This window comes from Salmo trutta, chromosome 6 (assembly GCF_901001165.1).
Source record: "Salmo trutta chromosome 6, fSalTru1.1, whole genome shotgun sequence".
Classification (NCBI taxonomy): domain Eukaryota; kingdom Metazoa; phylum Chordata; class Actinopteri; order Salmoniformes; family Salmonidae; genus Salmo; species Salmo trutta.
The window spans coordinates 58399704-58414838 of record NC_042962.1 but is presented as its reverse complement, the minus strand read 5'-3'; the positions used below and the strand labels follow the sequence as shown (position 1 = coordinate 58414838).

The 15135-nt window shown below is 47.7% G+C and overlaps 1 protein-coding gene across 1 annotated transcript in view; it reads left to right on the top strand.

The window, feature by feature from the left end:
• Window positions 1–15135, top strand: part of LOC115195176 (protein unc-80 homolog) — a 110518-nt gene that overhangs the window by 89735 nt on the left and 5648 nt on the right. Inside the window, exons 59-64 of the mRNA XM_029754973.1 lie at window positions 1306–1490; window positions 2086–2251; window positions 4753–4944; window positions 8141–8285; window positions 13050–13103; window positions 14042–14123. Of these exons, the coding sequence (XP_029610833.1) occupies window positions 1306–1490; window positions 2086–2251; window positions 4753–4944; window positions 8141–8285; window positions 13050–13103; window positions 14042–14123 (824 nt within the window). The remainder of the gene's footprint in view (window positions 1–1305; window positions 1491–2085; window positions 2252–4752; window positions 4945–8140; window positions 8286–13049; window positions 13104–14041; window positions 14124–15135) is intronic.

Genomic DNA, 15135 nt, shown 5'->3' with positions numbered 1-15135 from the left:
ATGGAATGCTCATTGACACGTGAGCAGTTTGGATGCAGGAATTGAATAACATGTATGTGTACATTTATTTTGCTGCGCAGGCGCACGTAACACGAGCAATGTGGTCAGCATATTACACTTAGAACTTACATTTATTTTAAGGGAACTTTATTTTCCCTGCGATAGACTAACGTCCTGTCCAGGGGGTGTACTTGTACATCAAGCTGCCTCACCCTACAGAAACAGGAGATAGACTAGCGTCCTGTCCAGGGGGTGTACTGGTACATCAAGCTGCCTCACGCTACAGAAACAGGAGATAGACTAGCGTCCTGTCCAGGGGGTGTACTTGTACATCAAGCTGCCTCACGCTACAGAAACAGGAGATAGACTAACGTCCTGTCCAGGGGGTGTACTGGTACATCAAGCTGCCTCACGCTACAGAAACAGGAGATAGACTAACGTCCTGTCCAGGGGGTGTACTTGTACATCAAGCTGCCTCACACTACAGAAACAGGAGATAGACTAGCGTCCTGTCCAGGGGGTGTACTTGTACATCAAGCTGCCTCACGCTACAGAAACAGGAGATAGACTAACGTCCTGTCCAGGGGGTGTACTTGTACATCAAGCTGCCTCACCCTACAGAAACAGGAGATAGACTAGCGTCCTGTCCAGGGGGTGTACTTGTACATCAAGCTGCCTCACGCTACAGAAACAGGAGATAGACTAGCGTCCTGTCCAGGGGGTGTACTTGTACATCAAGCTGCCTCATGCTACAGAAACAGGAGATAGACTAGCGTCCTGTCCAGGGGGTGTACTTGTACATCAAGCTGCCTCACGCTACAGAAACAGGAGATAGGTTGCTGCACCTATGAGCCGTTCTGGCTCGTACAAACCAAGACTTGTGCATTGCTATTTAGACTTAGACTTACATTTAGAACTTCCATTTTTTTCTGAGGGAACTTTGTTCTGTAGGGTTCTGATTTAGGTTCCAGTGGCAGAGTGGGATGATGAGGTGCTGAATGACAGTGAATGTCTGGTTAAAAGATGTAGGAGCTGATGGTTGTTGATAGAGGTGGTGTTTCTGGCTCTTCCTCTTGTTCTCCCGTTATTTTATCTCTCTCTTTTTCCCTCACCCTCCCTTTCTAATTTTCTCTCCTCCCTCTGTTTTCTCTTCCTCCTTTTCTCACCATCGCTTTCTGACTCCTCCCTTTCTCTGTCTTTCTCTCCTCCCTCTCTCTCCCACTCCCCTCTCTATCTCCCCCTCCCCCCCTCTCTCTCCCCAATCTCACTCTCTACCCCCTCCCCTCCTCCCACTCTCTCCCACAGCTCTAAAAGTGGTGTTGGTGTGTTTTGAGCGGCAGCTGGGGAACCAGTGGTATCGCCTCAGCCTGCAGGCCAAGGAGATGTCTCTGAGGAAGGTGGGAGGCCTGGCCTTCTGGGACTTCATAGATTTCATAGTGCGTACTCGGATTCCCATCTTCGTCCTGCTGCGCCCCTTTATCCAGTGCAAGGTAGGAGCCCTGTGTAGTATTATACTGTATCCTCCATTTTGTGTAGTATTATACTGTATCCTCCATTCTACTACCCTTTATAGTATTATACTGTACCCTCCATTATACTACCCTTTATAGTATTATACTGTACCCTCCATTATACTACCCTGTATAGTATTATACTGTACCCTCCATTATACTACCCTGTATAGTATTATACTGTACCCTCCATTATACTACCCTGTATAGTATTATACTGTACCCTCCATTCTGTGTAGTATTATACTGTACCCTCCATTATACTACCCTGTATAGTATTATACTGTACCCTCCATTCTGTATAGTATTATACTGTACCCTCCATTCTACTACCATGTATAGTATTATACTGTACCCTCCATTCTGTATAGTATTATACTGTACCCTCCATTCTGTATATTATAACTGATTCAAGTATTTTTAGCCAGATCCTAATTGGTATGTTGAATTTTATGTCCTTTTGATGGCATAGAATGCCCTTCTTGCCTTATCTCTCTCGCTCTCTGCTCTCTCTCTTTTCGTGCTCTCTTCTTCTCCCGTTCCCTTCATCTCCTTCCTCTTTAACCCCTCCCAGCTCCTGACCCAGCCAGCTGACTCCCAGGAGGAGATCACGGCCCGCCACCACATCGCTGACCAGCTGGAGCGGCGCTTCATCCCCCGCCCCCTCTGCAAGAGCTCCCTGTTCGCAGAGTTCAACAACGAGCTGAAGATCCTCAAGGAGGCCGTGCACAGTGGCTCTGGTTGGTAACCCACAGTTTAGTACACTAGTTATTAGTAGAGTAGCTGTAGCTGCACTACCCATTAGTACACTACCCCCGTTAGTGGACTACCCATTAGTACACTACCCGTTAGTGGACTACCCATTAATACACTACCCATTAGTGGACTACCCATTAATACACTACCCATTTGTGGACTACCCATTAGTGGACTACCCATTAGTGGACTACCCATTAGTACACTACCCATTAATACACTACCCATTAGTGGACTACCCGTTAGTGGACTACCCATTAATACACTACCCATTAGTACACTACCATTAATAAACTACCCATTAGTGGACTACCCATTAATACACTACCCATTAGTGGACTACCCATTAGTGGACTACCCATTAGTGTACCCATTAGTGGACTACCCATTAGTGGACTACCCATTAGTGGACTACCCATTAGTGGACTACCCATTAGTGGACTACCCATTAATACACTACCCATTAATACACTACCCATTAGTGGACTACCCATTAGTGGACTACCCGTTAGTGGACTACCCATTAATACACTACCCATTAGTGGACTACCCATTAGTACACTACCCATTAGTACACTACCCATTAGTACACTACCCATTAATACATTACCCATTAATACATTACCCATTAGTGGACTACCCATTAATACACTACCCATTAATACATTACCCATTAGTGGACTACCCATTAGTGGACTACCCATTAGTGGACTACCCATTAGTGGACTACCCATTAATACACTACTCATTAGTGGACTACCCATTAATACACTACCCATTAATACACTACCCATTAATACACTACCATTAATACACTACCCATTAATACATTACCCATTAGTGGACTACCCATTAATACACTACCCATTAATACACTACCCATTAGTGGACTACCCATTAGTGGACCACCCATTAGTGGACTACCCATTAGTACACTACCCATTAGTACACTACCCATTAGTACACTACCCATTAATACATTACCCATTAATACATTACCCATTAGTGGACTACCCATTAATACACTACCCATTAATACACTACCCATTAGTGGACTACCCATTAGTGGACCACCCATTAGTGGACTACCCATTAGTGGACTACCCATTAATACACTACCCATTAGTGGACTACCCATTAGTACACTACCCATTAGTACACTACCCATTAGTACACTACCCATTAGTGGACTACCCATTAGTGTACCCATTAGTGGACTACCCATTAGTGGACTACCCATTAGTGGACTACCCATTAGTGTACCCATTAGTGGACTACCCATTAATACACTACCCATTAGTGGACTACCCATTAATATACTACCCATTAGTGGACTACCCATTAATACACTACCCATTAGTGGACTACCCATTAGTGGACTACCCGTTAGTGGACTACCCGTTAATACACTACCCATTAGTGGACTACCCATTAGTACACTACCCATTAGTACACTACCCATTAATACATTACCCATTAGTGGACTACCCATTAATACACTACCCATTAATACATTACCCATTAGTGGACTACCCATTAGTGGACTACCCATTAGTGGACTACCCATTAGTGGACTACCCATTAATACACTACCCATTAGTGGACTACCCATTAATACACTACCCATTAATACACTACCCATTAATACACTACCCATTAATACACTACCCATTAGTGGACTACCCATTAGTGGACTACCCGTTAGTGGACTACCCATTAATACACTACCCATTAGTGGACTACCCATTAGTACACTACCCATTAGTACACTACCCATTAGTACACTACCCATTAGTACACTACCCATTAATACATTACCCATTAGTGGACTACCCATTAATACACTACCCATTAGTACACTACCCATTAGTGGACTACCCATTAATACACTACCCATTAGTGGACTACCCATTAATACACTACCCATTAGTGGACTACTCATTAATACACTACCCATTAGTACACTACCCATTAGTACACTACCCACTAGTGGAATACCCATTAGTACACTACCCATTAGTGGACTACCCATTAATACACTACCCATTAGTACACTACCCATTAATACACTACCCATTAGTACACTACCCATTAGTACACTACTCATTTGTGGACTACCCATTAGTACACTACCCATTAATACACTACCCATTAGTACACTACTCATTTGTGGACTACCCATTAGTACACTACCCATTAGAACACTACCCATTAGTGTACTACCCATTAGTGTACTACCCATTAGTGCACTACCCATTAGCTCGCTACCCGTTAGTCCGCTACCCGTTAGTCCGCTACCCGTTAGTCCGCTACCCGTTAGTCCGCTACCCGTTAGTCTGCTACCCGTTAGTGTACTACCCATTAGTGGACTACCCATTAGTGCACTATCCATTAGCACACTACCCAAATGCCATGTTAACCTTTCGTTATTAAATGACAGGTTATGATAAGAGATGTGTCTGTTCATGCCCCCTCCTGCCCACAGCGTACCAGGGCAAGACGTCCATCAGTACAGTGGGCACGTCCACCTCTGCCTACCGCCTGTCGCTGGCCACCATGTCCCGGTCCAACACGGGCACGGGCACAGTGTGGGAGCAGGAAAGCCAGCCGTCACGCCAGCCCTCTCAGGACACGCTGAGCCACACCGACGAGGATGACGAACAGGAGCAGGAAGAGAGTCAGACACCCCTCCTACTACTATCACTATCACTCTATCACTGAGTCAGACACCCCTCCTACTACTATCACTACCACTATCACTGAGTCAGACACCCCTCCTACTACTATCACTATCACTGAGTCAGATACCCCTCCTACTACTATCACTACCACTATCACTCTATCACTGAGTCAGACACCCCTCCTACTACTATCACTACCACTATCACTATCACTGAGTCAGATACCCCTCCTACTACTATCACTACCACTATCACTGAGTCAGACACCCCTCCTACTACTATCACTACCACTATCACTGAGTCAGACACCCCTCCTACTACTATCACTACCACTATCACTGAGTCAGATACCCCTCCTACTACTATCACTACCACTATCACTACCACTATCACTGAGTCAGACACCCCTCCTACTACTATCACTACCACTATCACTGAGTCAGACACCCCTCCTACTACTATCACTATCACTGAGTCAGACACCCCTCCTACTACTATCACTACCACTATCACTCTATCACTGAGTCAGACACCCCTCCTACTACTATCACTACCACTATCACTATCACTGAGTCAGACACCCCTCCTACTACTATCACTCTGTCACTGAGTCAGACACCCCTCCTGCCTACTACTATCACTACCACTATCACTATCACTGAGTCAGACACCCCTCCTACTACTATCACTCTATCACTGAGTCAGACACCCCTCCTACCTACTATCACTATCACTCTATCACCGAGTCAGACACCCCTCCTGCCTACTACTACTACTACTACTACTACTATTATCACTCTATCACTGAGTCAGACACCCCTCCTACTACTATCACTATATCACTGAGTCAGACATCCCTCCTACTATCACTATCACTATCACTGAGTCAGATACCCCTCCTACTACTATCACTATATCACTGAGTCAGACACCCCTCCTACTACTATCACTATATCACTGAGTCAGACATCCCTCCTACCTACTATCACTATCACTCTATCACCGAGTCAGACACCCCTCCTGCCTACTACTACTACTACTACTACTACTATTATCACTCTATCACTGAGTCAGACACCCCTCCTACTACTATCACTATATCACTGAGTCAGACATCCCTCCTACTATCACTATCACTATCACTGAGTCAGATACCCCTCCTACTACTATCACTATATCACTGAGTCAGACACCCCTCCTACTACTATCACTATATCACTGAGTCAGACATCCCTCCTTCTACTATCACTACCACTATCACTATCACTGAGTCAGATACCCCTCCTACTACTACTACTATCACTACTACTATCACTCTATCACTGAGTCAGACACCCCTCCTGCCTACTACTACTACTACTATCACTCTATCACTGAGTCAGACACCCCTCCTACCTACTACTACTACTACTATCACTGAGTCAGACCCCCCTCCTGCCTACTACTATCACTCTATCACTGAGTCAGACACCCCTCCTACTACTATCACTACCACTATCACTGAGTCAGACACCCCTCCTTCTACTATCACTACTACTATCACTCTATCACTGAGTCAGACACCCCTCCTGCCTACTACTACTATCACTACCACTATCACTGTGTTGAATTATATACTGACCAACAATATAAATGCAACATGCAACAATTTCAAAGATTTTACGGAGTTACAGTTCATATAAAGAAATCAGTCAATTGAAATAAATAAATTAGGCCCTAATCTATGGATTTCACATGACTGGGCAGGGGAGCAGCCCTGGTTGGGCCTGGGAAGGCATAGGCCCTCTCAGGCCCACCCACTGGGGAGCCAGGACCAGCCAATCGGACAGTTAGTGCCATAATCCCCAAATTCTCTAAAACGACGTTGGATGCGGCTTATGGTAGAGAAATTAACATTCAATTCTCTGGCAACAGCTCTGGTGGACATTCCTGCAGTCTGCATGCCAGCCCCCACCCTCAAAACTTGAGACATCTGTGGCATTGTGTTGTGTGACAAAACTGCACATTTTAGAGGGGTCTTTTATTGTCTCCAGCACAAGGTGCACCTGTGTAATGATCATGATGTTTAATCAGCTTCTTGATATACCACACATGTCAGGTGGATGGATTATCTTGGCAAAAGAGAAATGCTCCCTAACAGGGATGTAAACAAATTTGAGAGAAATAAGCTTTTTATGGGTATGGAACATTTCTGGGATCTTTTATTTCATATACATGAAACATGGGACCAACACTTTACATGTTGCATTTATATTTTAGTTCGGTGTATATAAAACAAAGAAAAGTCACGTTTTTGACTGCACTGGTCCTTTAATGAATTGTATCTCTGCTTTCATATCGTCTGTTTTTCTCTCCCCCTCTTTCTCTCTTTCTCCCTCTTTCACAATCTGAATGATGTCTGGTTGCATGTTTGGGTTTGCCTGCATGTCATTTTCAACCCCCACTCCCCCCACCCTACACTGGTCTTTTGATCGCCCCCTTTCCTCCCTCTCTCTCTGTCCCTACCTCCTTTCCTCTCCCTCTCTCTCTGTCCCTACCTCCTTTCCTCCCTCTCTCTCTGTCCCTACCTCCTTTCCTCCCCCTCTCTATCCCTACCTCCTTTCCTCCCTCTCTCTCTGTCCCTACCTCCTTTCCTCCCTCTCTCTCTGTCCCTACCTCCTTTCCTCCCTCTCTCACTGTCCCTACCTCCTTTCCTCCCTCTCTCACTGTCCCTACCTCCTTTCCTCCCTCTCTCTCTGTCCCTACCTCCTTCCCTCCCTCTCTCTCTGTCCCTACCTCCTTTCCTCTCCCTCTCTCTCTGTCCCTACCTCCTTTCCTCCCTCTCTCTCTCTCTCTCCCTACCTCCTTTCCTCTCTATCCCTACCTCCTTCTCTCTCTCTCTGTCCCTACCTCCTTTCCTCCCTCTCTCTCTCTCTGTCCCTACCTCCTTTCCTCCCTCTCTCTCTCTCTGTCCCTACCTCCTTTCCTCCCTCTCTCACTGTCCCTACCTCCTTTCCTCCCTCCCTCTCTGTCCCTACCTCCTTCCCTCCCTCTCTCACTGTCCCTACCTCCTTTCCTCCCTCTCTCGGTCCCTACCTCCTTTCCTCCCTCTCTCTCACTATCTCTACCTCCTTTCCTCCCTCTCTCTCTGTCTCTACCTCTTCCCCTACCTCTCTCTCTCCATCTCTCCCTCCCCTCCTCTCTCTTCTCTAGATGACTCTATCAGTATTCCCAGTGTGGTGAGTGAACATGAGGTCTTCCTGCCCAGGCTCATCACCCAGCGACGCTTCTCTAGTCACGCCACGGGCAGCGCCCAGCCTGAACCCAGCACCCGCAGCACCATGCTGCCCAGCCACAGGTAACACACACACACACACACACACACACACGTACACACACACACACACACACACACACACACACACACCCCTACACACGTACGCAAAACCCTACACACACGTACACACACACACCCCTACACACACACACCCCTACACACACACACACACACACACACACCCCTACACACACAACCCTACACACACACACACAACCCTACACATACTACACACACACACACACAACCCTACACACACACACACACACACCCCCCTACACACACACACACCCCTACACACACACACACACACACACACATCCCCCTACACACACACACACACACATCCCCCTACACACACACACACACACATCCCCCTACACACACACACACACACACACACATCCCCCTACACACACACACACACACACACATCCCCCTACACACACACACACACACACACACGTACACACATCCAACTACACACACACACCCCTACACACACACACACACCCCCCCACACACCTACACACACCCCCACACACACACGCACACCCCTACACACGCACACCCCTACACACACACACACGTACACACATCCCCCTACACACACACCCCTACACACACACACGTACACACATCCCCCTACACACACACACGTACACACATCCAACTACACACACACACACCCCTACACACACACACACCCCCACAACCCTACACACAGACGCACACCCCTACACACAGACGCACACCTACACACAGACGCACACCTACACACACACCCCTACACACACGTACACACATCCCCTTACACACACCCCTACACACACACACACCCAACTACACACACACACACACCCCCCTACACACACACACACACCCACACTGGATTGTACTATGACTGTCCACACATCACCTCACTCCTCAACACTGGATTACACTATGACTGTCCACACATCACCTCACTCCTCAACACTGGATTACACTATAACTGTCCACACATCACCTCACTCCTCAACACTGGATTACACTATGACTGTCCACACATCACCTCACTCCTCAACACTGGATTACACTATGACTGTCCACACATCACCTCACTCCTCAACACTGGATTACACTATGACTGTCCACACATCACCTCACTCCTCAACACTGGATTACACTATGACTGTCCACACATCACCTCACTCCTCAACACTGGATTACACTATGACTGTCCACACATCACCTCACTCCTCAACACTGGATTACACTATGACTGTCCACACATCACCTCACTCCTCAACACTGGATTACACTATGACTGTCCACACATCACCTCTCTCCTCAACACTGGATTACACTATGACTGTCCACACATCACCTCACTCCTCAACACTGGATTACACTATGACTGTCCACACATCACCTCACTCCTCAACACTGGATTACACTATGACTGTCCACACATCGCCTCACTCCTCAACACTGGATTACACTATGACTGTCCACACATCACCTCACTCCTCAACACTGGATTACACTATGACTGTCCACACATCACCTCACTCCTCAACACTGGATTACACTATGACTGTCCACACATCACCTCACTCCTCAACACTGGATTACACTATGACTGTCCACACATCACCTCACTCCTCAACACTGGATTACACTATGACTGTCCACACATCACCTCACTCCTCAACACTGGATTACACTATGACTGTCCACACATCACCTCACTCCTCAACACTGGATTACACTATATGTCACAGTCTTCGTCGTGTTGAGGAAAGGAGGACCAAAATGCAGCGGGATTGTGGACACTCATGTTTTATTACTGACAAAAACAAGAGTAAAGCATCCACTTAACAAACAAAACAATAAATGATACTCACGACACGAAACAGTTTTGCAGGCTCACAAACGCAGTGCAAAAACAATCTCCCACAAAAGACACATACAAACACACCCTAATATATGGGACTCTCAATCAAAGGCAAATGGACAACACCTGCCTTCAATTGAGAGTCCCAACCCCAATTAACCACACATAGACATACAACAGCTAGATCAATCATAGACATACATAACAAGGAACAGTGCCCAAAAACCCCGGAATACACAAATCAAATCCCCTACAACAAACACACCACCCCGAATACCATAAAACAAATACCCTCTGCCACGTCCTGACCAAACTACAATACCAATTAACCATTATACTGGCCAGGACGTGACACTATAACTGTCCACACATCACCTCATTCCTCAACACTGGATTACACTATGACTGTCCACACATCACCTCACTCCTCAACACTGGATTACACTATGACTGTCCACACATCACCTCTCTCCTCAACACTGGATTACACTATGACTGTCCACACATCACCTCACTCCTCAACACTGGATTACACTATGACTGTCCACACATCACCTCACTCCTCAACACTGGATTACACTATGACTGTCCACACATCACCTCACTCCTCAACACTGGATTACACTATGACTGTCCACACATCACCTCACTCCTCAACACTGGATTACACTATGACTGTCCACACATCACCTCACTCCTCAACACTGGATTACACTATGACTGTCCACACATCACCTCACTCCTCAACACTGGATTACACTATGACTGTCCACACATCACCTCACTCCTCAACACTGGATTACACTATGACTGTCCACACATCGCCTCACTCCTCAACACTGGATTACACTATGACTGTCCACACATCGCCTCACTCCTCAACACTGGATTACACTATGACTGTCCACACATCACCTCACTCCTCAACACTGGATTACACTATAACTGTCCACACATCACCTCACTCCTCAACACTGGATTACACTATGACTGTCCACACATCACCTCACTCCTCAACACTGGATTACACTATGACTGTCCACACATCACCTCACTCCTCAACACTGGATTACACTATGACTGTCCACACATCACCTCACTCCTCAACACTGGATTACACTATGACTGTCCACACATCACCTCACTCCTCAACACTGGATTACACTATAACTGTCCACACATCACCTCACTCCTCAACACTGGATTACACTATAACTGTCCACACATCACCTCACTCCTCAACACTGGATTACACTATGACTGTCCACACATCACCTCACTCCTCAACACTGGATTACACTATGACTGTCCACACATCACCTCACTCCTCAACACTGGATTACACTATGACTGTCCACACATCACCTCACTCCTCAACACTGGATTACACTATAACTGTCCACACATCACCTCACTCCTCAACACTGGATTACACTATGACTGTCCACACATCACCTCACTCCTCAACACTGGATTACACTATGACTGTCCACACATCACCTCACTCCTCAACACTGGATTACACTATGACTGTCCACACATCACCTCACTCCTCAACACTGGATTACACTATGACTGTCCACACATCACCTCACTCCTCAACACTGGATTACACTATGACTGTCCACACATCACCTCACTCCTCAACACTGGATTACACTATGACTGTCCACACATCACCTCACTCCTCAACACTGGATTACACTATGACTGTCCACACATCACCTCACTCCTCAACACTGGATTACACTATGACTGTCCACACATCACCTCACTCCTCAACACTGGATTACACTATGACTGTCCACACATCACCTCACTCCTCAACACTGGATTACACTATGACTGTCCACACATCACCTCACTCCTCAACACTGGATTACACTATGACTGTCCACACATCACCTCACTCCTCAACACTGGATTACACTATGACTGTCCACACATCACCTCACTCCTCAACACTGGATTACACTATAACTGTCCACACATCACCTCACTCCTCAACACTGGATTACACTATGACTGTCCACACATCACCTCACTCCTCAACACTGGATTACACTATGACTGTCCACACATCACCTCACTCCTCAACACTGGATTACACTATGACTGTCCACACATCACCTCACTCCTCAACACTGGATTACACTATAACTGTCCACACATCACCACGTTCAGTACATGTAAAACACCGTCACTTCAGAAGACACAATCACAGTCATACTATTTGTGTTGTTTCAAGCTGTTTATTTCTGTTTATTTGTGTACCCTCTTCTGGAGAACAGTATGCTAGATGAACAGACAGGAAGTCAGGAATGCTACAAGTCATAGTAGTTTTAGCAGAGAGATTGGCTGTGTTATTATCTAAGCATAGTCACTTTAATAACTCTACATGTACATATTACCTCAACTAACCGGTGCCCCTGCACTTTGACTCTGTACCGGTACCCCCTGTATATAGCCTCCACTTTGACTCTGTACCGGTACCCCCTGTATATAGCCTCCACATTGTTATTTTTAATTATTTGTTACTTTTATTCCGTACTTATTTTTAGGTATTTTTCTTAAAACTGCATTGTTGGTTAAGGGCTTGTAAGTAAGCATTTCGCTGTAAGGTGTACACCTGTTGTATTCGGCGCATGTGACAAAGAAAATTTGATTTGATTTTGTTTGACTACTTTAAAAACACACCCTTCCTGCCAAGGATTTCTTCAAGTAAGGGAGGAAGGATGCGTATTTAGAGTATTCAAGCAGGGCCCTAGATCAATGGAAAGTTCCTGACGAGCTGATCCAGCTACCGTGCTATAGGAGAGCCATCCGAGGAAGGGCCTTGGACATGGGGCAGCATGCTCTCCTCTCTCCCTAAACCCCTTCTCCCCTTCCTGCCCCCTCCTCTGCAGTGAACCCAATGTGCTAGATGAGTCTCAAGGACTGGAAGAGGGTAACCTGTCTAGGTACAGTGTCACGTCACAGCCCCCCTGTGTGTTGCGTCTCTCTGTGCAGTTTGGGGGAGGCTCGGCCAGTCGGACGGCCTCCTCTGACTTCTTCGTTTTCCTCACTCATTATCTCATCCAATCAAAACCGCCGTTGGTCTATCACCCTCTTCGTATAGGTCTAATGTAACGTAGTCTCTCGTTCCCCCTCGTAGCTACCGCACTGATCCACCCACCCATCTCAAGTCATCCGCTGTTGCCTCTTTAACCCTTTAAGTCCCTGGGCGGTGTGAGGACGCTGGGGAGCCAGTGGTAATGTGTCTCAGCAAGCTCAGTCCATCGGTGCCATCATGGTCTTCATACTGTTTCAGGCTTTTCACTGTTCAAATTGGACGTCCTCTCCAGGATACCAATCTGTGGGGCATATGGGGTATTGGAGTGGCAATCGGTCAATGAAATGATGACATTTATCTTATCAAGAAGTCTAACGTTACCAGATAGATTCATGTTCTAGTTCAGTGCACTGGTAATATGGTACGAGCTGTCTACATAAGAACACAGATCACTCCAGACCTCATAACCCCCTTTGTGTTTTGGTGTATTCTTGTGCTGTGATTGGGTGTCCTCGATTGGTGGGCGTGTCGGTGTGGTGTGCAGTGGAGTGATTGGGTGAGTGGGGAGAGATGGGAAGAATGGAAGGAGCAGTGGACAGACACACGTCCTCTTGACTCTCCTATGTGTCTCAGTGAAAGAGAGAGTTCATTAGGAGAAGCACTACCTCTGCGTTGTACTGATTGGTTTTGTCTGTCTGTCTCTGCATGTCTATCTGTCTGTCTCTGTGTCTCTGCATGTCTGCATGTCTGTCTCTTTGTCTGTCTGTCTCGCTGTCTCTGCATGTCTGTCTGTCTCTGTGTCTCCCTGTATGTCTCTCTGTCTGTCTATCTGGTTGCCTTGTGTAGGGTGGCCAGTGTGCAGAGTGAACCAGGCCAGCAGAACTTCTTGAACCAACCTCCGCTGGGACGCAATAGAGGACTGAGACAGGTGAGAGTAGTCTTAAAGGTGGAACTTAGAGTTTTGAAATAAATAGCTCCTTTTAAGTTTATTGAGAAAATATTTGTTTTTTAAATGCATTGTTCTCAATTATTGTATTGGAATTTCAGTTTACTACCTGAATTGACTGACTTCAATTAACCCTGGTTTATACGTTTTTTTTCCATTTGGTGTGTGCGGCAGGGTGTATCGGGGTGCGTCGGCTGCGGCAGGGTGTTGCGGGGTGTATCGGGTGTGGCGGGGTGCGACAGGGTGTTGCGGGGTGCGACAGGGTGTTGCGGGGTGTATCGGGGTGCGTCGGCTGCGGCAGGGTGTTGCGGGGTGTATCGGGGTGTGGCGGGTGTGGCAGGGTGTATCGGGGTGCGGCGGGTGCGGCAGGTTGTTGCGGGGTGTATCGGGGTGCGGCAGGGTGTTGCGGGGTGTGGCGGGTGTGGCAGGGTGTATCGGGGTGCGGCGGGTGCGACAGGGTGTTGCGGGGTGTATCGGGGTGCGGCGGGGGCGACAGGGTGTTGCGGGGTGTGGCGGATGTGGCAGGGTGTATCGGGGTGCGGCAGGGTGTTGCGGGGTGTATCGGGTGCGGCAGGGTGTTGCGGGGTGTATCGGGGTGTGGCGGGGTGCGGCAGGGTGTTGCGGGGTGTATCGGGGTGTGGCGGGGTGTATCGGGGTGCGGCGGGTGCGACAGGGTGTTGCGGGGTGTATCGGGTGCGGCAGGGTGTTGCGGGGTGTATTGGGTGTGGCGGGGTGCGGCAGGGTGTTGCGGGGTGTATCGGGTGTTGCGGGGTGTGGCGGGTGCGGCAGGGTGTGGTGGGGTGCCGCAGGGTGTTGCGGGGTTTGGTCGGGTGCGGCCGGGTGTGGCGGGGTGCGGCAGGGTGTTGCTGGGTAAATTGGGGTGCGGCGGGGTGTATTGGGGTGCGGCGGATGTGGCGGGGTGTATTGGGGTGCGGCAGGGTGTTGCTGGGTGTATCGGGGTGCAGCGGGTGTGGCGGGGTGCGGCGGGTGTGGC